This window comes from Nansenia antarctica (assembly GCF_963989245.1).
Source record: "Nansenia antarctica genome assembly, chromosome: 12".
Classification (NCBI taxonomy): Eukaryota; Metazoa; Chordata; class Actinopteri; order Argentiniformes; family Microstomatidae; genus Nansenia; species Nansenia antarctica.
The window spans coordinates 22455909-22478408 of NC_137682.1; the positions used below are offsets into that span (position 1 = coordinate 22455909).

Consider the following 22500-nt stretch of genomic DNA (forward strand, 5'->3'; position numbering starts at 1 on the left):
TGCCCCGCTCCACTGTCCAGCAAAACACTCACCTTGATGGGTTTGCCATCAGGCGTCAGCACCTCCTCCGACAGCTCTATCATCTTCAGGGCCATGAGTGCGATTGGCTTAGCGTGGCTGTCAATCTTTCGATGGAGCCCTGCCGCCACACAGTAGGCGTCGCCTATCGTCTCAATCTGGATGGGGATTGGAGGAGAAGAGAGGGGGAGAAAGGTATGTAAAATAGCAGACCCAACAGAGACTTTACTGGAGGAGTATGATGGGGTACACCTAGCGAACAACACCCAGCTGTGTGTGTTTTCCCCTCAGTGAGCGTTGTCTGTGTACGTGTCTGTTTAGCAACAACAGTTAATAACAATGAAGCCATGAGCATTTTAATCTCATTCACTTTTTCATCCAATGGAAAAAGAAGATTTCTCCTGACCGTAGACATAAGCAAGGCAAGGTAAGTTTATTTGTATAGCACATTTCATACAACAGGGGTAATTCAAAGTGCTTTACATACATTATTTAAAAATACAGCAAGAGCATAGTAAGAAAATAAAAATGACAATGAATAAAAGCAAATATAAGAAGTAAATACCGGTAGATAAAACATTTAATAAGACAATAGTTAATCGATAAAAGACATTGATAGAAGTGTTAGTGTTTAATCATAACTCCGGTTTAGGTTTTTAGCTTAGATTTAAATATGTTTAGGGTTTGGGCCTGTTTGATTTCTTCAGGGAGTTTGTTCCAGGAGCATGCGGCAGCGTGACTGAAAGCTGCTGCACCGTGTTTTGTTTTCACTCTTGGAATGATTAGCTGACGATTAGCTGATCTCAGCTGACCTTAGGTACCTTGCAGGAATATAGGGTGGGAGGAGATCTCAATTCAATTCAATTCAATTCAACTTTATTGGCCATATGCAGTGCACTAGGAACATGACTTGGTATTCTACCATGCTGAACAAGCTACAGTACATACAGCATACAACAGCAAGACGACAATACAACAATACTCAAGCCAAAATATACAGTACCAATATGAGTGAATATTATGAATACATCTACTGTACAACTAAGTGCAAGAACATGTCAAGTGCAAGGTGCAATGATCAGGAGTTATTGAGGAGGGCTATGGCTTTGGGGAAGAAACTGTTCAAGTGGCGTGATGTTTTTGACCTGGTGGCCCTGTACCACTGTCCAGAAGGGAGTAATGCAAACAAGCTGTGAGCTGGATGTGAGGGGTCAGACACAATCTTGCGTGCTCTCTTCAGTGATCTGGAGCTATGGAGGTCTGTGATGGGAGGCTGATATGTATTTTGGTCCAAGACCATTTTAGACATAGGTGATGGAGTACGGACACACAGAGAGACAATTCGTAGCTGACAACCAGCCACACTACTCCCGTTTTCCACCAGTCTAAAAGCAGGTTTACACAGAGTAACCATGACGATGGCAACACATCGGTCTCTCTAACTCCTCCTCACCCCCTCTTTTCCTCTATCTCTCAATGAGAAATGTTACTGTAGAGAGATAGAGAGATAGTACTGTAGAAATAAAGGATAGAGGGGGGGGGGGGGAGAATGGAGGTGGGAGAATGATATATAGGAGAGATGGTAAGAGGGAGAGGCATGGAGAGATGGAGAAGAGAGGGGAGCATTGGAGGAAGAAAAAGTATAGAAGTGGAGGATGAAAGAGATGCATGGATGGAGAAAAGGCAGAGAAAGAAAGAGCAGATACAGACAGTGAGATGGGGGCGGTGGGTAGAGGAACAGTCATAAAGGTAGTGGGAGGGAGAGAGGTGGAGAGAGGGAGAGAAGGTAGAGAGAGAGAGAGAGAGAGAGAGAGAGAGAGAGAGAGAGAGAGAGAGAGAGAGAGAGAGAGAGAGAGAGAATTGCTGCCCAGGCCTATTCTCTGCTGACTCAAGTCCTCGTGGTGGACAGGAGCTGATGGGATGATGAAGTGATGGAGGGACAGATAGATAGATGGATGGAGGGATAAGACATGAGAGATGGTGGTTAATGGATAGCAGTAGCCCCACTCTGTTAGACAGACAATATTGACCCAGACTCGTTAAGCACTGTTATATTAGCCATTAATCAGTGGGTTTTTCCACAGGACACAGACACACACACACACACGCGCACACACACACACACGCGCGCACACACACACACACACACACACACACACACACACACACACACACTCATGTGTGGATGAGGTTGCTTTTCATGTTTGTGCGACCCATGAGGCCGGTTAGTGGTATGTGTCTGTGTGTGTGTGTGTGTGTGTGTGTGTCTGTGTGTGTGTGTGTGTGTGTGTGTGTGTGTGTGTGTGTGTACCTTATAAACATCCAGTATTCCACACTGGTAGTCGAAGCGCGTGTACAGTTCGTTGAGCATGGAGATGACCTGCATGGGCGTGCACTGGGCACACACGGCGGTGAAGCCCACGATGTCGGAGAACAGCATGGTGACGTCCTCAAACTTCCTGGCGGGGACAGAGTGACCCTGCCACAGCTTCTGGGCCACGTCGCCCGGGAAGATGGAGTACAGCAGGTCCACCGTCCTCCTCTTCTCCTCCTCCAGGGCCTGGTGGGTCCGCTCTAGGGTCGCCTGGAGGGAGGGGGTCCACGGGGGTTTAGAGAGAGCGGAAAATGTGTGTGTGTGTGGGTGTCGGTGTGGGTGTGTGGGTGTGGGTGTGGGTGTGTGTGTGGGTGGGTGTGGGTGTGGGTGTGGGTGTGTGTCGGTGTGGGTGTTGGTGTGGTGTGGGTGTGCGTGTGTGTGTGTGTGTGTGTGTGTGTGTGTGTCGGTGTCGGTGCGTGTGGGTGTGGGTGCGTGTGTGGGTGTGGGTGTGTGGGAGTGGGAGTGTGAGTGTGGTGTGGGTGTGGGTGTGTGTGTCGGTGTGCATGTGTGTGTGTGTCGGTGTGGGTGCGTGTGTGGGTGGGTTGTGGGAGTGGGTGTGGGTGCGTGTGGGTGGGTGTGGGTATGTGGTGATGTTGGTGTGTGTCGGTGTGGGTGCGTGTGTGGGTGTGTGTGGGTGTGGGTGTGTGTCGAGTGTGTGTGTGTGTGTGTGTGTGTGTCGGTGTCGGTGTGGGTGCGTGTGTGGGTGTGGGTGTGGGTGTGCGTGTGAGTGTGTGTGTCGGTGTGGGTGTGTGTGTGTGTGTATGTGTGTGTGTGTGGGTGTGGGTGTGGGTGTCGGTGTGGGTGTGGGTGTGTGTGTATGTGTGTGTGTGTGTGTGGGTGTGGGTGTGGGTGTGTGTGTGTGTGAACTGATTGCACTGATAGTGTTTATGTCCTTAATGCACTTTGTATTTATGTGGACATAAATAAAGCATTTAAAATGTGTGTGTGTGTGTGCGTGTCTGTGAGTGTGTATGAGTGTGTGTGTGTGCGTCTGTGTGCATACATGCGTGTCTGTGTGTGTGCGCGCTTGTGTGTGTGTGTGTGTGTGCGCTTGTGTGTGTGTGTGGTGTGTGCGCGCTTGTGTGTGCGTGCGTGCGCTCGCTTGTGTGTGTGTGTGTGTGCGTGCGTGCGTGTGTGTGTGTGTGTGTGTGCGTGCGTGCGTGTGTGTGTGTTCCCGTAGCACCTTGAGTTTGTCCATCCTCTTCTTCAGGCCGTCCTGAGCCTTGGCCTGCTCCCCCACCAGCATCACGTCCCGCGTGGCGTCTGTGGATGGGGATGTCCGACAGGTACAGCCCTCGGCCATCAGCTCCTCCAGCTTGTCCACGCGGGGCGACCCCAGGAACATGAGAGAAGACGACTCCGGAACGTGGATCATCTGACCCTTCACTTCCATCACCTGAGACGGACGGGGGGACACGAAGGGGTGAGAGAGAGAGGAAGGGTCATAAGAGAGAACTGTCAGTGGAATGTGGAGAGAGCAGGAGAGAGAGAGAAGGGGATGGGGATTTCAACTTTCTTTCTGGGTTACGGTCGATATTTGATTAGCCTTTTTCGAGCTGCTATGGTGGAATTCCCACAGCACATGTGGCTACATGTGGTTCTGTGTTCACCTAAAAAACCGCACGACACAAAAATGCATGCACAGATGCACATTCACACACACTTAGATGAGTGTTAAAAGTCAAAGACCCCATTCCAGGGATAGTTGTCGTTTCTGTGGTAACAGCTGGGCTATAGGGGAGTAGCTCTGTGGATAGCTGAGCTGTTCTCATGTCTCTCTCTCTCTCTCTCTGCATCCCTCTCTCCCCCCCCTCTCTCTCTCTCTCTCTGTCTCTCTCTCTCTTTCTCCATCCCTCTCCTCCCCCCTCTCTCTCTCCATCCCTCTCCTCCCCCCCTCTCTCTCTCTCTCTCTCTCCATCCCTCTCCCCCTCTCTCTCTCCATCCCTCCCCCCCTCTCTCTCCATCCCTCTCCTCCCCCCTCTCTCTCTCCATCCCTCCCCCCCCCTCTCTCTCTCTCCATCCCTCTCCCCCCCCTCTCTCTCTCTCTCTGTCTGTGGTGTCAGATAGATTATTCTGCCAGCGAACACACTGCAGCAGAGCGAAGCCTGGATTATTTATAGAAACCTCTCTTACGTCTGCATAATGCATACAACCTACATCTACTGAGGCCCTAACACACACTCTCACACACACACACACACACACACACACACTCACACACACTCACTCACGCAAGCACAACAAACCTGCAACCTACTAAAGAGTCTAAACACAGAGAGACAACAAGATTGTAGATACAGAGCACAAACGATCGATATCCTGGAAAGAAGAACACACAAACTCTTCTACATAACACACACCATACACTGTTCTGTGATGTGTTCTAATTATACATCTATGACACACGAACACGAACACACACACACACACACACACACACACACGCACACACACACACACACACACACACACACACACACACACACATGCAGTAGCAGAAGGGTGATGTGGGAGGATAGGAGCAGATGTTTTCGGAGGTTCTGTCTGGCAGAGTGGGAGGGGCCACAAGGCTGACACACTGGGAATCTCCACTGAGACAGAGAAACTGAAAAGACCAAAACACACACACACACACACACGCACACGCTCGCACACATGCACGCACGCACGCACGCACACACACACAGGAGGCTGTGCTGCTGGCCTAGTTCTGTGTCTTCCTGCTTTAACTCATCTGCACCCGTCTCACACTCATCAGAACAGACAGGTCTAAAATACGGAAAAACACGGAAATACAGAAGCACGAAGAGGGGATGAGATTAGGGACTACACTCAGAGAGAGAGAGAAAGAGACATACAGACAGATGGACAGACAGACAGAAAGACAGACGGAGAGAGACAGACGGACAAACCGATTCAGAGGGAGAGGGAGAGAGAGAGATGGAGAAGGAGGGAAAGGGATGGGTTGTTGTTGGGCTCCCCTGAGCAGACTGACTAGCATGTAAACAGACTCTCGTTTGCATGTACGAGCACAGAGCAGTGTGTCACTCGCTCTCGTTTACGCACGCACACACACACACACACACACACACACAGTGAGTTATTTACCATCAATATAACCTTTAAGGTGAAATCAAACTGATTCATTGTGAATTCATTTGTCCGCATCTATTAGGCATGTGTGTATGTGTGTGTGTGTGTGTGTGTGTGTCAAGCCTGATGCTCTTCTATTGTGTCCCTGGAGGACACTTTTCATGACAAGGCCATGCATGTGTGTGTGTGTGTGTGTGTGTGTGTGTGTGTGTGTGTACAAATGGGATGAGACATTTTACAGGTACACTTTGATCCACTCAGCAGTCAACAGCATGACGCTTTATTTGTTTGTCTGTCTCTCTCTCCCTCTCTCTCTTTGTTTGTAAGAACAAAAAGAGAGGATGCTTTGAAAGTCACTCCTCTCACTTGATCCAACCCCCCCCCCCCCCCCCCCCCTCACTCTCTTATTGAAACAACAGAGAGATGTCAGGATGTCAGTGTAACAACACAACCCTATAAACACTACAACCCATGTTGGACTAGAGAAGTAAAACACAACATACTAAGAAGTGATGATATTGTACATTACACACACTATCAATGCCAGAAGTCAATAACACATCAACACTAACAGACTAATTCAGGACAGTCAGGATATTTCAATTCTGAGGCACAGAACACACAACTCTGTAAAGGCTATTTCCACAATGTTATGAGTTGGTTGGCATATGACGTAGATAGAAATTGTACACCGCTGAAGGAGAAGGATTGGTGGGGTTTCTGGCATAAAGATGAGGAGGGTGGTAAATGGTAAATGGACTGCACTTATATAGCTCCTTTATCCAAAGCTCTTTACAACGTCCTCTCATTCACCCATTCACACACACATTCACACACCAATGGCGGCAAGCTACCATGCAAGGCGCCGGCCCGCTCACTGGGAGCAATTTGGGGTTCAGTGTTTTGCCCAAGGACACTTCGACATCTGTCCAGCTGGGGCTCGAACCGCCGATCTGCCGACCTTGCGATCATTAGACGGCGAACATTAGACGGCGGCTCTACCTCCTGCGCCACAGCCGCAGGCAAGTGGGAGAGATCTGAGGCAGGGGAATTCTCTAGTAAAGAGTGAGGGGTCGAAGGGGGTTGAAACGAGGCAAGTCTAAGTTCCTGGTAAGACAATTATGGTCCTGACGGCATGTCAACAAGACGTGTCTCTGTGTGCAGACAAGTGTAGAACCACAGTACGAGGCCAGGGCTCTCTACAGCACCGAGAACGACCCAAAGAACCGGAGAGAAACAGAACAAAATTAAAAAGGAAAATGAATGAGACAATGAGGGACAAACAGCTAGAAATGAAATAAGAAAGGGAGAGAGAAATAGACCAGAAGAGGGAAATGGTAAGAAAGATGGTAAGAAAGAGAACACAATGATAGAAAGAAAGAAAAAGAGAGAGAGAGGAAGAGATAGAGAGGGGGGGGATATAGAACGGGAGAAAAAAAAACAAGACAAAGCAGAAACAGAGGTGCCCTGAGCTTGCACTTTCCAGTAGTCTGCACTTCCCCCCCCCGGGGGTGGGGCGCACACACACACACACACACACACACACACACACACACACACACACACACGCACCTCTATGCTGCCCTGTCACCTCCACTCTCTGCCCTTTCTGGTGAAAATGTTAGACCGTGCCCACCCCCCTCTCTACCCCTTTTTCTCCAACTCACACTAATATCTCTCACAAGCACATACCCACTCTTTCCCCCTTCTCTCCATCTCTCCCTCATTTTTTATCTCTACCAAAAATCAGTTTGACTTCATAAAGCAATAAAAAACAACTTTATGGGGTTCAAGCGGTTCAAGCACAAAGTGCTTTTTCCTTCTTCTAACATTGTGACTGCCAATGGCCCCTGGTCCTAGCATAGACTTGTTTCTCTTATGATGACTGATGTATAGATGATTCAGTTACTTAGACAAATGTACTTGTTGTAAGTCACTTTGGATAAGGGCGTCTGCTAAATGTCTAAAATGTAAGTGTAATGTAAATGCAATGAGATGACATAATGAGATCTGAAGGGTGACGTCTTTTGGAGAGGGTACATTCAATGTCACAAGGAAAGTATGTGTCAGGCTACCATGTTATCTCTCTCTCTCTCTCTCTCTCTCTCTCTCTGTCTCTCTCTCTCTCCCCCCCCCCCATCTCTCTCTCTCTCTCTCTCTCTCTCTCTCTCTCTGAGTCTCATCTCCCTGAGAAAATACAGAGACTTGCAATGGAATTTGGCCTCGGAGGCTAAAGGTCCTAGGCTCCCTTTTTCCCCTAGCATCTGGTGTTATGTACTGGATACAAATGATGTTTCACTAGGTGAAAGGTGAGAGGCCCATAGAATATTGTACCATTCCAACAGGGCTGAGCTTATTTGTTTCATCGACATCATATACGTAGTCAGTCAGCTCAAGTGAGTGTGTGTGTCTGGAAAAGAGATGCGATCTTAAAAGGCGGCACTGTGAGCGGCTACAGAATGTTGATGGTGATGATCCGGTGAAATGCCTCTGAAACGCCTGCTACCATCAGTGATGACAGTGATGATTAAAGGGATCCAGATTCTAATTAGGAGCCCGATCCTCCAACCCCTCCGGCTCTGCGCAAAATAATGAGAACAGAACAGACTGAGACTGTACCCTCGGTCAGGCGGAAAAACCTAGAATGGAACTGACTCAACAGGTGTCATGTCGGCCTCACGCCTACAACTCACCGCCGACGTTACCTCAGCTGGCGCGTGTGCGTGGCGGAACTTTTGCTGGTCTTTTTTTTATAGCGTCGTCCCAACTGCCCGCGTGGTTGTTACGGCTCTACCCCCGGAGATGCTACAGTCAGCCCTATCGTTAGTATAGTGAGTTTGCCTTTGATAATGGGCCATCAATAATATTATGTTTCATTTCACTTCATTATGAATTGTTCTGGGTTCAGTCTCTGCTGTCATCCGTCCTTAACGAGCGATTCGAAAAGTGAAACGGTTCTAAGCGGAACGCCGTCACGCACACACACAGACAGGGAGACACAGAGAGAAGCAAAGAGAAAGGGTGTGTGTGTGTGTGTGTGTGTGTGTGTGTGTGTGTGTGTGTGTGTGTGTGTGTGTGTGTGTGTGTGTGGGGGGGGGGGGGGGGGGGGGGTGTGTGTGTGTGTGAGCGAGAGAGAGAGAGAGAGAGAGAGAGAGAGAGAGAGAGAGAGAGAGAGAGAGAGAGAGAGAGAGAGAGAATGAGAGAAAGAGTAGTAGACAAATCATTCCGAGCATGAGCATTTCCGCAGGAATGTTATTGGTTTTAATATTTTGCAATCGTTTGGTGTCATTTCAATGTCATTTCTTTGATTGCAACATAAGCAAGATGGAAATGTATACTGTCACAATGTTGCCGTGGCAAGAGAATACCAAACTACCGAACACAGAGAGAGAGAGGGAGAAATCACTGGAAAAATACTTCACCTGATGTTCTTTTAACTTATTAACATAATATAATTATAGTCTACATGGGGTTTCTGCTTTGAAACAGATAGCGTGATTAAGTGTTGATTATTTTATTTATTTTTTTACAGATGTAAACATTGAAACTGTAATCTATGTTGCTAGTTAAGATCATTTTCAGGTCCGCGGCAAGCAGAGAAAATAGGCGACACTCTGCTCTAACCCGTTAACATGGGCAGCCTAAATGAAACTCACACGCGCCACTGAGGTAAGGCGAGGTTGACGCAGACAGTGTTATTTGGACCTTAGGCTCAGTGCAACTGAAACTACTCGCTGGTGTCACCATCAGCCATATTGATGTTGTTAACATAGTTAATGTCCCTGGCAGTTGATTACAAGGAAAGCAAGTGTGGTCAGAACCATGAAGAAGCCCAGATGGGAGGCTCCGGCCTCCATGCAGAACTTGGACAGCACGTGGACATCTGCTCTTAATGTCAGTGATGAAGAGTGACAAGGCAACCACTCAAGATTTACAGATCTTAGAAAAGCCAAGAAAGAACGTCTACATTCTCAGTACCAAGCATAGCACGGTGGCCTTCAGGCAGTGATCCAAAAAGAAAACCAATCACACAAAGGTATGCACATGCCAATGATCCATACATATATCATATACTGTAGGCTACATGCACTGTGCACATTCATTGTACAGAATATGTGGTTATTTTCGACTCTAACCCTTTCTATTCTACTCTATTCCATAAGTTGGTCTGCTCGACCAGATGGCCAGATTGTGCTAGTAGTGAAAGGAGGAACTCCTTTCTGCTGCTTTTTACAACATGCTCATCTGCCTGTATCAACCCACACATTTGAACGCATGAGCATGGACATAAACAGGAGGGAGTTCATGTTTTGTTTGGAGCATAGCTTCTGAAAGAAGAAGCTATTTTGTATCCACTTTAACTTCTTTAAACACTGGTGTATAGACCTTCTTGCATACATGTACACTTATATTTAATTACAATGTCATTATTGCTTCACGTTTGTTATTTGTTGGGGGTCACGTGGGAGCAGTCACATGTAAGACGTAGGCCAGGAAATTGCTTTGACACTACGGCATACCAGAAAAGCTTGTCAACATCATGAGGAACTCCTATGAAGGAATGACCTGCAGAGTCATACACAGCGGGCAGCTCACACGAAGCTTCCAAGTGAAGACCGGAGTAAGGTAAGGCGGTATACTGTCCCCCTTCCTCTTCCTCCTGGCCATCGACTGGATATTGAAGACCACAACGGCACAGAGGAGAAACGGGATCCAGTGGACACTCACAACACAACTGGATGACCTAGACTTCGCAGACGACCTTGCCCTACTATCCCACAGTTGACAACAGATGCAGGAGAAGACGAACATACTGGCAGACACCTCAACACAACTAGGCCTCAACATCCACCAAGCAAAGACCAAAATACTAAAGATCAACACAAACAACGAAGACCCAGTAAACCTGGAGGGAACAGCACTCGAGGAAGTAGAATCCTTCACCTACCTAGGTAGCATCATAGACAAGAAGGGTGGCACAGAGGCAGATGTCAGAGCAAGAATCAGCCAGGCAAGGGCCTCATACATCCAACTAAAGAACATCTGGAGCTCCAAGGTAATCAGTCAGCGGACAAAGATCAGACTCTTCAAATCCAACATCAAGCCAGTACTCCTATACGGATCAGAGACGTGGAGGACAACCAAGATCACAATGACTAGAGTGCGATGATGAGTATGAGTCATCCATCAACAGATGCCTGAGGCGGATCCTGAACATCCACTGGCCAGATACCATCAGTAACAACGATCTCTGGCAGAGAACGGGCGAACAACCAGTGGAAGAACAAATCAAGAGAAGACGGTGGGGATGGATCGGCCACACACTACGCAAACCAAACACCAGCACCACCAGACAGGCCCTTAGATGGAACCCCCAAGGCAAAAGGAAGAGAGGCCGGCCCAAGAACACCTGGCGCAGGGACTTGGAGACAGACATCACACAGAGTGGACTGACATGGAAACAGCTGGAAAGCAAAGCACAGGACAGAGGACCCTGGCGAACTGTTGTCGACGGCCTATGCTCCTCCAAAAGGAGCGATAGGCGTAACTAAGTAAGTAGTGAGTTACATGCCGTAACTAAACGTGTTCGTTTGTTAACTAATGTACATAATGAGTTACATGCCTTATTTACTAAGCTGTGTGAGTGTTTACTAGGCTAGCCAAACAAGTGTTAGCTTGTTAGCTAGCGAGCTAGCTTTGTTGGAGATATAATAGATTATAGAAAAGGTAAATGCTTTTGTAATGAATGGTAATGTGTAGAATCAAAAATAATTATTCATTCACAAACTGCACATCACTCATATTTAGCAGCTTGATGTATGGATGCTGTATGCTGAAGAATGTTGCTGATTTATAGATTTGCTGTAGAATAATACTGTGGATTTAAATGATTTCACTAGCCTACTTGTTTCTGTGCAGTATGTGTATACAGGATGACTTCAAGAAGTACAGTACACTATCTTCATGAGAGTCTATGGAAAGCATTGCAAGCCTACACTATAAAAGCATCCACACCTCTGACCTGAAATTTGTCTTAAACCCCTTTCACACATACAAGCCTTCCCAGTAGATTCCATGGAATTTACCTGGTACGGGGTATGTGTGAACGCGACTGACCAGGGAAATCAGCGAGGAGTTTCTCATTTTGTACTTTTGGGTTTGCTCCGCTAATGTTACAGAGCTGGCTAGTTAACCCACATCACATCAGCCAAAGTAGTGATGAATATAATTCCACAACTGGATACTACTTTAAATTTCAACATATTACGCCGTTAGACATCATGTTGACGACAAAAATGAAGAAGGGCAAGAGGGGCGAGAAGATGGCCGCGGATTCACCTAAGGTTGAGTCGCCCAATGAGTACACCGCCGACCTAGCAATGTTAATGGCGGCTATCCAGAAATCAGAAACCTCTGTAATCAAGAGAATTTATGAAAGTGTTGCTTCCAAATCACCAAACTCACAGCGAAAATAGAGGACCTGGAGTCCAGGCAACAGCGATCTAATTGCCGTATATTTGGGGTGAAAGAATCTGGTGCTTTTAACACTGTAGCATCGGTGGCTAAACTGCTCCAAGACATACTGGGCCTGGATTACGTGCCCACACTCGACCGGGCGCACAGAAGTCTCCAACCAGAGAATTCCATTATTTCAAGCAGAAAGTGGAAATACTACGGAAGGCATCACGTGGCAGGGCCATTCACCACAAGCTGTCATTATGTTATATTCAATTCAATTTGTAGCTCTTTAAAATACAAAATGTGGTATTCTAATGCTTGTCAAGTCCTGACTAAACACAACCAGTGCATTCCTTTTGCAAGGTGATTACGTTGAAAACACTACGGTCAAAGAATGGATGTCCCCAGGCATCACTCTGGAAGCACTGGTTAGTAATGACAGCCTGGAGTTTCTTGTGCTAAGCAGCGAAGCTGTGCAGAACCCTATTATAATGTTATTGTTGAGTTGCCTATTATACACACTGTGTCATTATGGGCTGGCAAACGCTCGAGAATCCGTCTTACAACTTTGCAACAACCCAAATTGTCGGGTGGGATGGCAATTCCAGATTTTAAGATGTATTATTTAGCTTTCCAGACTCAAGCCTTACGTACCTGGGTGAATCCAAATTCAAAAGTACCTTGGAGGTCAATAGAGGCAGGCCTGGTCAGTCCAGTCAGATTAGAGGATTTACTTTTCTCAGGCACTGGACGTAGGACTCTCAGTCATAGATTTGGTTGCATTATAGATAACGCCCTTAAGGTGTGGAAAGCGTCTGAGAAAATCATGGGAGGTTCCTTGCGATTCTGTTCCTCCACTCCTCTATGGAATAACCTAAACTTAATGTCGGGTAACCGACCATTCACCCAGCAAACATGGAGCTCTCGGGGTGTAAATACTCTCAGAGACCTGTATGACAATGATGGCCTAGTTTCATTTCAGCACCTCCAAACTAAGTTTGTCCTTCCAGCGTCATCATATTTTGTCTATCTACAGCTGAGGTCCTCACTCAAGGCCTATGGAGTGCCTTGGCGCTCCCCACTTCCAACTCACCCCATGATAGCCTGGATTGAACATACCCCAACCTCTCGTGGCTGTGTATCCAGAATATATCGCTATCTAATGGACGCAATTAAAAAACCACTTGCGGTTGAGGCTTTATGGAGCCGAGAGCTTGGTGAATTGGATTTCCACCCAAACTGGGACACAATATGGTCTAATCTCAATTCAACCTCCAAAAACTTAGCTCATCAGTTAATTCATTTTAAAGTCATCCACAGGGCCTATGCTACACCATATAGAAGATACTTAATGAAACTACAACCCAACTACTACTGTCAATTCTGCCCTACCCCCACACCGGGTTCATTTCTCCATATGTTCTGGGAGTGTCCAGTCATGGCCAATTTTTGGAACCATGTCAATTCTGTAATGTCCAAGTTATTTAAGATTGACTATGTTCCTAATCCATGTTTATGTTTGCTCAATGATGACTCTGATTTCGATTTAAGTATTACGCAAAAGAAAATGCTATTTGCTGGTTTCGCCTCTGCAAAAAAAAACAATTCTTCAACATTGGATGACACCTGATTTCAGTATGAACACTTTTTGGTTTTACTCTTTACAGAGGATTGTGAATCTTGAGTGCACAACGGCCAGATTGAACAAAGCAAGGCCCAGTACAGTTGATGCGTGGAAGGCTTATTCATTGAACTTGACTAACCTGACTGCTCTATGATTTGATTTTCCACTTACCCCAATCCGGATTGTGTTGTATTTCTACTATTTGGCTGTGACTTGTCTGCTACACTACCCCTTTTCTTTTTTGTTTTCTTTCTTTTTTCCCTCCCTTCCTTTCTTGTTCTGTATTGTCATTGTTATGTGTTGATAAAAGCAATAAAAAATCTTGATCACAAAAAAAAAATACACACTGTGTCATGTCATTGTCATGTCATCTGGCCACAAGGTAGTGCAATACCGTGCAATTGAACATGCACATTTGGAAAAGCCACAACCCTTACCCCGTATGTCAGAGAGTTCAGAAGTTGGGTACATCTGTCTGTCTCGCTCTGACAAACACTCAGATGTGGACCAAGGTCTACCGACATAGAAAGTATAATTTAGCCAAGCAGATATTATATAAACAACATGGCCGCAGAACCAACTAACTTGGATAATGTGTCATATTATTTACATGCTTAGTTATCAGATGTGGTGGGGGCATCACTACCAAACTTCACAAACATGCTGTATGTCTAACACTCTCAGGACCTGTCTAACACTCTATAGTGTCACATGGTGGCACTATAAAGCACATATTTGTATCTTTTATTCCAGTTGAAGTAGAGTCATGAAATACAGGCGTATGTGTTCACCTAACCTCTAGAACATGGTTGTGTTTGACCACAGGGTGGTAGTATTCTGAGTCGTTGGTTTATAGCATCCATGTTGTTTTAGGTAATCTAATGAAACATATAACATTTTATTATTCTTTTGCTCTTTTTATTAGATCCACAATGTGACTTTTCAAAACATCAGGAAACGCTAACAAATCTCTGTATTGGTCACTCAAAAAAACATTGTGGTTAAGTTTCTGTTAGTGCCCTATATGTGGTGCGATATTGTACCATGGCTTAAATCCCAGCTCACAGTTATTATTTACAGTGGCCTGCTTTTTTTCCTTCTTCTGGCTCTACACTCCAAAGGTTTGGAATTGAAATCAAACAATTACTATGAGGTTAAAGTAGAGATTCTCAGGTTTTATTTGATGCTATTTGTACATAATGTGACTGCAACTTTTATAAAGTGAAAGTGAAACTCATTGTGTCAACAATATCTGGTTTTCGGTTTTTTTCATAACAACAACTTGAAGTTTTAAAGTACCCACTCGATATAATAAACAACAGTTTAACGTTCACTAAATACTTAGAATTTGTTGATTGGATTCACTGTTCTCGTTTGCCGGAGGCTACCGGTAAGTGATAATGACTTGTAAACATTCTTTCGTTTTAGGACGTGTTCAAAAGCAAGGACTGTGTGTTCATCTAATTATGTGTAGTTATGTGTTTTTAGAATGTCAATGTTCTCTCAGTGTGTTGTGATGTTATAAAAACGTAGTTAGACGTTCGTAGCGATCTACCACTGTTAGCCGCTAGCTGTTAGCAGCGTTTGTAGCTGTGGCTGCGTTTAGAGTTACTTTTCTCCCATTCAGTGTTTGAGGTGTACCAACATTCAAATACGCCTGTCGTGTTCAAATTTTCTCTGATTTGAATGTATGACACATCATTTGAAATCTTACAATCTGTAGTTTAAGCACATGTGAACAACTTAAAAATGACTTCGGCTACTGGTTGCACTTTTCACCAGCAGCTGTCACATATTGGTTTCACCATTCAGAAACTACAACACTTTGGCTGAGTTGCACTAACATGGTTTGGTTTTTAAACTGGATTAAATCAAGATGTATCTACTAATCCTGTTGCACCAAACTATAGACCTATCTTAAATGTAGTTTAAGTGTAATCCTGGTTTAAATCTAAAACCTCTGGTAATCCAGGTTTCATTTCCATTTAAACCTTCAAGTCTGTTGCAACAGTAATTATAAATTAAAATCTAGTTTAAACCTGGATTATATTTAACCCAATCCTGGAGGAGGTTTATGTTTATTTCAGTTTTAATGACAACATGGCTGCATATCTTCACTGGAAGGGAATAGTTAATTAAATTGTATTTCATAATTGATAAGTGATATTATTTTATAATTATATAATAAGTGGATAATTCAAGCAAGATTTCCCAATGGTATAGCTTTACAGACTTTAAAGACTGTTTGCTGTCATATACCTCAATGGGAATGTTGGACCAGCTATCAAGCATGGAAGAGAGAGGAACTCTGCTGTGCCACCACTTCTCCAGCTCCTAGTAGCTTTGAGTTTTTATGCTACAGGGTGTGTTCCAATCTTTCCAGTCCACAGTCTGCAGAATTGTCAGCAGAGTGTCAAAGGTATATAATAATATACCATGCCATCTACCCCATCGCGCATCTACATTTACAAGCCGTCAATCACCCATCAAAAACGATGAAACGTGGGTTGGGTTGGGACAGTTTTATCAAATGTTCAAATTAAGCTCTGATTAGTATTTTGACAATAACTGCCTGAAGTCTGCCACACACTGACACCACCAGACACTGGGTGTGTTCTCTGGTGATGCTCTGCCAGGCCTGTACTGCGGCCACCTTCAGTTGTTGCTTGTTTTGAGATCTAGCCATAAATCAATAGGATTTCAATCTGGAGATTGACTTGGCCAGTCAACGACATTCCACTTTTTGGCCCCAAAAAAATCGCTAGTTGCTATGGCAATATGTTTTAGGCCATTTCCTGCTGTATGATGAAGCACCGTCCAATGAGTTTCGAGGCATTTGCTTGTACTTGATGATGACAAGATGTTTCTGTCCACTTCAGAATTCATCCTGCTGCTGCTGTCAGCAGTTACATCATCAATGAAGACAAGTGAGCCAGTAGAAAAGGCTCTGACATTGATTTGGTGCTTGTCACTTTAAGAATCAATGAGCCTGATGTCGATTGATTTGTTTTCTTTTCAGACTATAACTAAATATAATATATGCACAGAATGTGTGTGATTAATACTGAGTGTACCACTGCTGGAACTCAATACAGTTGAAGAGAAGAAAGTACATCTCCTCATCTTTATTCCTGTGTCCTGACCGATGCACCATCCTGTTTACTGTCTACTACACCTAAGAAACTAGCCCTACCTTGTTACCTCAGCAACAGAGCCAGTTCCAGTGGAAACCATACATGCCCAATCAATAACACCCCCTCCACCATATTTCACAGCTGAGGTGGTATGCTTTGGATATTGCGCAGTTCCTTTTTTTTCTCTCCACACTTTCCTCTTGCCTTCACTCAGGTACATACTAATCTACGTCTCATCTGTCCACAAGACCTTTTTTTCCAGAACTCTGACTTTTTTAGGTACATTGTAGCAAACCGTAAACCTGGCCATCCTTTTTTTTGTGGCCAACTATGGGTTTGGACCTTGTAGTGTAGCAGTGTAGCCTCTGCAGTTCTTCTAATGTCTTCTAGATGGATTATAGCTTCTGTCACATTCACACCCACCTCCTGGAGTGTGTTCCTGATCTGTGGGACAGTTGTTTTGGGGGGGGGTTTCTGAAACATGGTGAGCCTTGACTGCAGATGTCTTCCTTGGCCTACTTACATTTTAGCCTCATGATTGCTTCCCTAACTTTAATTGACGCTTGTCTTTGGTCCTCGTGTTGACAGACACCAATAACAGACTCACCTTAAACTAAAGATGGGTGTTTAGTTTAAGGTGGACATTACAGTAGGTAGTGACTCTGCCATCCTGACAGTGGTCGTGAGCTCATTCCACCACGGGGGCGCCAAGACAGAGAAGAAACTGAGCAGAGCAACTACCGCTTATTGCTGATTCATCAACTCTGAATTTAGCCTTTTAAACTATAATGATTTGTCTATCAGCTAGGCCCAAAAGAAGACAACAAACTACCAGAGTGCTACACTACGAATCAAGCTTTACATAATTCATGATTATCCAAAGATAGCTGGTTCAGTTATGATGTTATTATTAGTTGTTATTATTATGGTTCAGTAGTTATCCCCCACGTTCAAGTTCAGGCTTCCTCGATGTCACAAATGTGGATCCTAATTCAATACCTGCCACTAACTCAAGCCAGAAGTGAATAGTGCCGCCCCTCAGTCCATAGGAGTCAGTCAGGTGTGGCTAGGCAAAAACAGGCGGGGCAGTGTACGGCGGAAAAAACAGGCGGGGCAGTGTATCTATACAGCTTCAAGTTGGACGGCGAAGTGCAATTCTGACTGCACAGTTTGAAAATATGGCAACGACAACATGGCTGCTATTGACATCCTCAATAGAACGTCCTCTGAATTCCATTGAAAAATCACCACATCCAGAACAACCACACAACCATCAACTGAACATACTAATCTACATCTAAAATAGCATCATGATTTTATCCTGCGAAAAGTTGATTGGCATTAAGGGGTTTTCCTGGTTAAGGAACACGAGGGCACATGTCATTTTAATGAAATTACACAATTATTTGTGAGAGGGGGGGGGGCAATTTTGGGCATGCAGCATAGGGCACAAATTCAGGATAATGTGCATTTTAGGCTGCCTCAGATGTTATAGGAATCTACCTGGCTTCTGGTAGCCACCTGGTTCATCACATGGGTTATCCAGAGTTAGAGCTGCCCCTCAGGAAAAGAACAGACAAGACAACAGAAGAACAGAAAAAGAACATACGTCTAAGCCCCTCGTAAACAAAACCAACCTAAGCAGGAAAAAAGAGGAGGAAAAGGGAAGGAGGAAACATCAAGAAAGGAATTGAGATCTAACATGAAAAGAATAATGCGAGTAAAGAACAGAAGAAGAAAGAGGTAACCCGTGTAGCTCGAGGAGCACAACGACAAGCAGGATAAGTATAGAAGAAAATACTTGAAAAATGAAATGATCAAAATGTGATAAAATAAGAGGAAGTGAAGAGGGTGAGGAGGAGAGAACAACACAGCCTCGAGCTGCTTCCTGACAGAGCTGACGGCAGATGAGTTCAGATGCTGTTATACAAGAAGCTAATTTTAGTCTATTTTTCTGACTCTCCCACACACACACACACACACACACACACACACACACACACACAAACACCCCAACACACAAACACACACACCAAGATGGCACCGCAAATGACTACAATCGGATCTGCTCATGTTCAACTTTTCTATTTTCGTACTATTTTCTTACTTATTATTGCCTTTTGGGTGCAGCATGTTGCTGCTTTTATTTCCTATGACCGACAAGCTCTTCTGGACATTTACTCACCATAACTTCGACCTATCACACACGGATCCCATCACTGCATCAATCGTTGACCTACAGGGCCTTTGATTACCTAGCCGACGCAGGCGAAGGAGACTTCACAGGGGACGGAGGGCTGGTGTCATGGTCAGACTGAGACGCCGCAAGAACTGTCCACCTCTCTCCACTGTTCTCCTTGCCAATGTCCAGTCGCTGGACAACAAGCTGGATGAACTCAGGAGGAGGGTTACTTTCCAACGAGACAGCAGGGACTGCAACAGGCACATCTTCACAGAGTCGTGGCTATCTCCATCGATTCCAGACGCAGCCATTAAACTAGCCAGCTATTCATTACACCTACATGATGGGACTATCGATTCAAAGCACACGGGCGTGGAGGGGTTCATGGTTTATGGTTAATAACAACTGGTGTCCTGATATGGAGCCACTCTCATCCTACTGTACTCCTGTACTTGGAATATCTGATGCTAAAATGCAGACCTTTCTACCTCCCTTGGGAAATCTCATCTTTTATCATTACTGTGGCCTATAACCCTCCACAAGCGAACACTACAACTGCACTCAAAGGCTACTCAAGAACTGTACATGACAGTGAGGAGGTAGGAATCGGCTCATCCTGAGGTCTCCTTCATAATTGCGGGGGACTTTAATCAAGCCAGCTTGAAGGAAGTACTACCAAGGTAATTAATTATATTTATATAGCACTTTTCCGAGGCTCAAAGACACTGACAATATGGGGAAAACAGAAAACACAGAAACAACAAGCAACAGATAACATGAGCACAATGTGTATGTTCATGAGTGTGTGTGTGTGTGTGTGTGTGTGTGTGTGTGTGTGTGTGTGTGTGTGTGTGTGTGTGTGCGTGCGTGCGCGCGTGTGTGTGTGTGTGTGTGTATGTGTGTGTGTGTGTCCTCACAGGTAACACCAGCACATCTCCTGGCCCATGCAGGGGTCAACACACTCCACCATCTTTACTCTACATTCAAAGACGGCTATAAATCCCTCAGTTGAGCCATTTGGTGAATCTGACCACGCCTACATCCTGATGTTACCAGCTCCCAAACCGCTACTGAAGCAAGCGTCACCTGTGACGCGGTCCAACCAGCTCTGTAGTAGCCAATCAGATTCAATGTTACAGGTTTGCTTCGACTGCACGGACTGGAATGTATTAAAGGACAATAACAACATCAGTGACGCTGTTACCGGCTTCATTAGCAAATGCGTCGGACATACCCTAACCAGAAACCTTGGGTCATTTGACCCCTGTGAGTAACACCAGTTTTACATCTTGGCACTCTATCAAATTTCAGGACCCTCCTTTCATGACTTTTCCTAGATATGTGTGTTGTACCACCCAGTATCCTTACATTTTCAAATCAGGATAAGCTAGTATAAAGCTATTTTGCCGTTTTTCTGTGTAAGTAGCAGGCTAATTTACGAGCGGCCAACTAGTGGCCGTTGTGTGTAAATAGCAGCTTTCCATTGTAAAGAGGGGATCATTTGACCCTGAGGCGGCTCTTTTAGTAGGTAAAAAGGCACGGCTGTTCTAGTGTTTAATGGTGACATCCGTACTCTGATAAAAGCATGGACCAATGCATTTAACTCGATCTCGACGATTACAAGAAATCTAGAGGCGAACTGCATAAGGCCATCAAGATCGGTAAAAAGGGATTACAGAGACAAGTTTGAAACACTATACCAGGGCACTGATGTGAGAGGCATGTAGCACGGACTACAGATGATTACAGACTACAAACACAAATCTGACAGCTTGGGTATCAATGCTGCACTACCAGACGATGCTCGGTTCGACAGCAACACCACCGGGTCCCCCATCAAGGCTCTACCTGCAAATGTGCTAGCGAACCAACACAGCCAGGCCTGAATCGACGCGAGGCGAGACTTTTAAGCATGTCAACACCCGCAAAAGCTGCCAGACCAGACAGCATCCCCTGGCCCTCAGAGTATGCACAGAGCAGATGTCCGATGTCTTCATGGCCATGTCAATCTAACCCCGTCCCAGTCTGTAAGCCCCGCCCGTTTCATAGCAACCGCTATCATCCCAGTCAAACCCTCAATGAATGCCGCCCCATTGCACACGCCGCATCTCTGCGAGATCCTTGGAGAAGCCGGTTAAGTTTCACATCGACTCATCATTACCTGCCACTCAGCATTCCACACCATTGTCCCCCTCCCCAAACTCATCACAAGTCTCGACCCCCACCTCTTGACCCAGGTGGTGGGGGGGTAGGCATCACCTCATCCACTCTCAACACAGGGGGCCCCTCAGGGCTGTGTGCTCAGCCCCCTACTGTTCCTCTTGTTCACCCATGACTGTGTGGCCACACACACACACAGCTCCAACTCTATCATCAAGTTAGTCGCTAATGACACCAATGTGGTTGGCTTGATCACCAACAAAAGACCGGTCAGCCTACAAGGATGAGGTAAGAGTCCTATCGGACTGGTGCCGGGGCAAGAACCTCTCCCTGAACCTCAGTAAAAACTAAGGAGCTAATAGTGGTCTTCAGGAGAGGGGGGGGGGGGGGGGGAACCACACTCCGATCCACATCAGTGGAGAGAGTAAGCAACTTCAAGTTCCTTGGTGTCCACATCACGCGAGGACTTGGTCACACCACCACTCCCACTTCCGCTATCAAGACGGCCACGCCAGCACCTGTTTTTCCACAGCTGAGGAAATTTGGTATGGTGGACCGCCAAACCCTTATCAGTTCAGCTTCTACAGATACCACCACAGAGAGTATCCTAACCGGCTGTATCACCGCCTGGTATGGCAGCTGCACCGCCCTCAACTGATCAACCGCCCCCCCCCCCCCCCCCCGCTTAACCATGGCTACCTCAACAATCCCCCTCCCCCCGTCACACACACACACACACTTGAAGTCCTGTTCTATACTACCCCCACCCCTCCCCTTGACATTAATTTTGACATTATTGCACACCTGACATTATTTGCACTAGTGGTATTGTCACTTTTCTTCGTCACTTTTGTTGATGTTCTGCTGTTGTTGTTGAGAGTGGGGCAAGATTCCAATGTACAGTATATGACAAATAAAATTGGATTGATTTGATTTGAGACACACACTCACACACACATAAGCACACAAGAACACACAGTGCTCTGCGTCAGGCCTCCTCTGTCCTCTACCTCTTTGCTTAATCTCTTCTCTTTGTCAGTTAGAGCACAGCCTGTTCCTTGTTACTCATCTCTCTCCCTCTCCCTCCCTCCCTCTCTTTCTCTCTCTCTCTCTCTCTCTCTCTCTCTCTCTCTCACTCTCTCTCTCTCTCTCTCTCTCTCACACACACACACATATACACACACATTATTGTGTTCCCATTAGGGATGGGAATCGAGAACCGGTTCCGGTTGAGAACCGGTAACAATATTGTTCTATGCCAGGTCTAATGATAACTTGAATTAACAGGTAAATGTACACTATTTCGCATTATTTGGGATATTTTGAACAGTTTAAAAAGACCCGATACAGCTATTTTGCCTGACAGCGAACTTTGAACTTTGAACTCGTTCCCATAGGGCGTGGCGCAGGCAGGCTTGACAGATTTGAAAACGAATGCTGTACAAATATTCTCCCA

At 45.6% G+C, this 22500-nt stretch overlaps 1 protein-coding gene across 1 annotated transcript in view; it reads right to left on the reverse strand.

Annotated features, from left to right (window-relative positions):
- Window positions 1-22500, reverse strand: part of gucy1a2 (guanylate cyclase 1, soluble, alpha 2) — a gene marked incomplete at both ends in the record, with an annotated part of 43803 nt that overhangs the window by 15110 nt on the left and 6193 nt on the right. Inside the window, 5 exon segments of the mRNA XM_080543436.1 lie at window positions 33-176; window positions 2330-2602; window positions 3576-3656; window positions 3658-3695; window positions 3698-3788. Of these exon segments, the coding sequence (XP_080399562.1) occupies window positions 33-176; window positions 2330-2602; window positions 3576-3656; window positions 3658-3695; window positions 3698-3788 (627 nt within the window).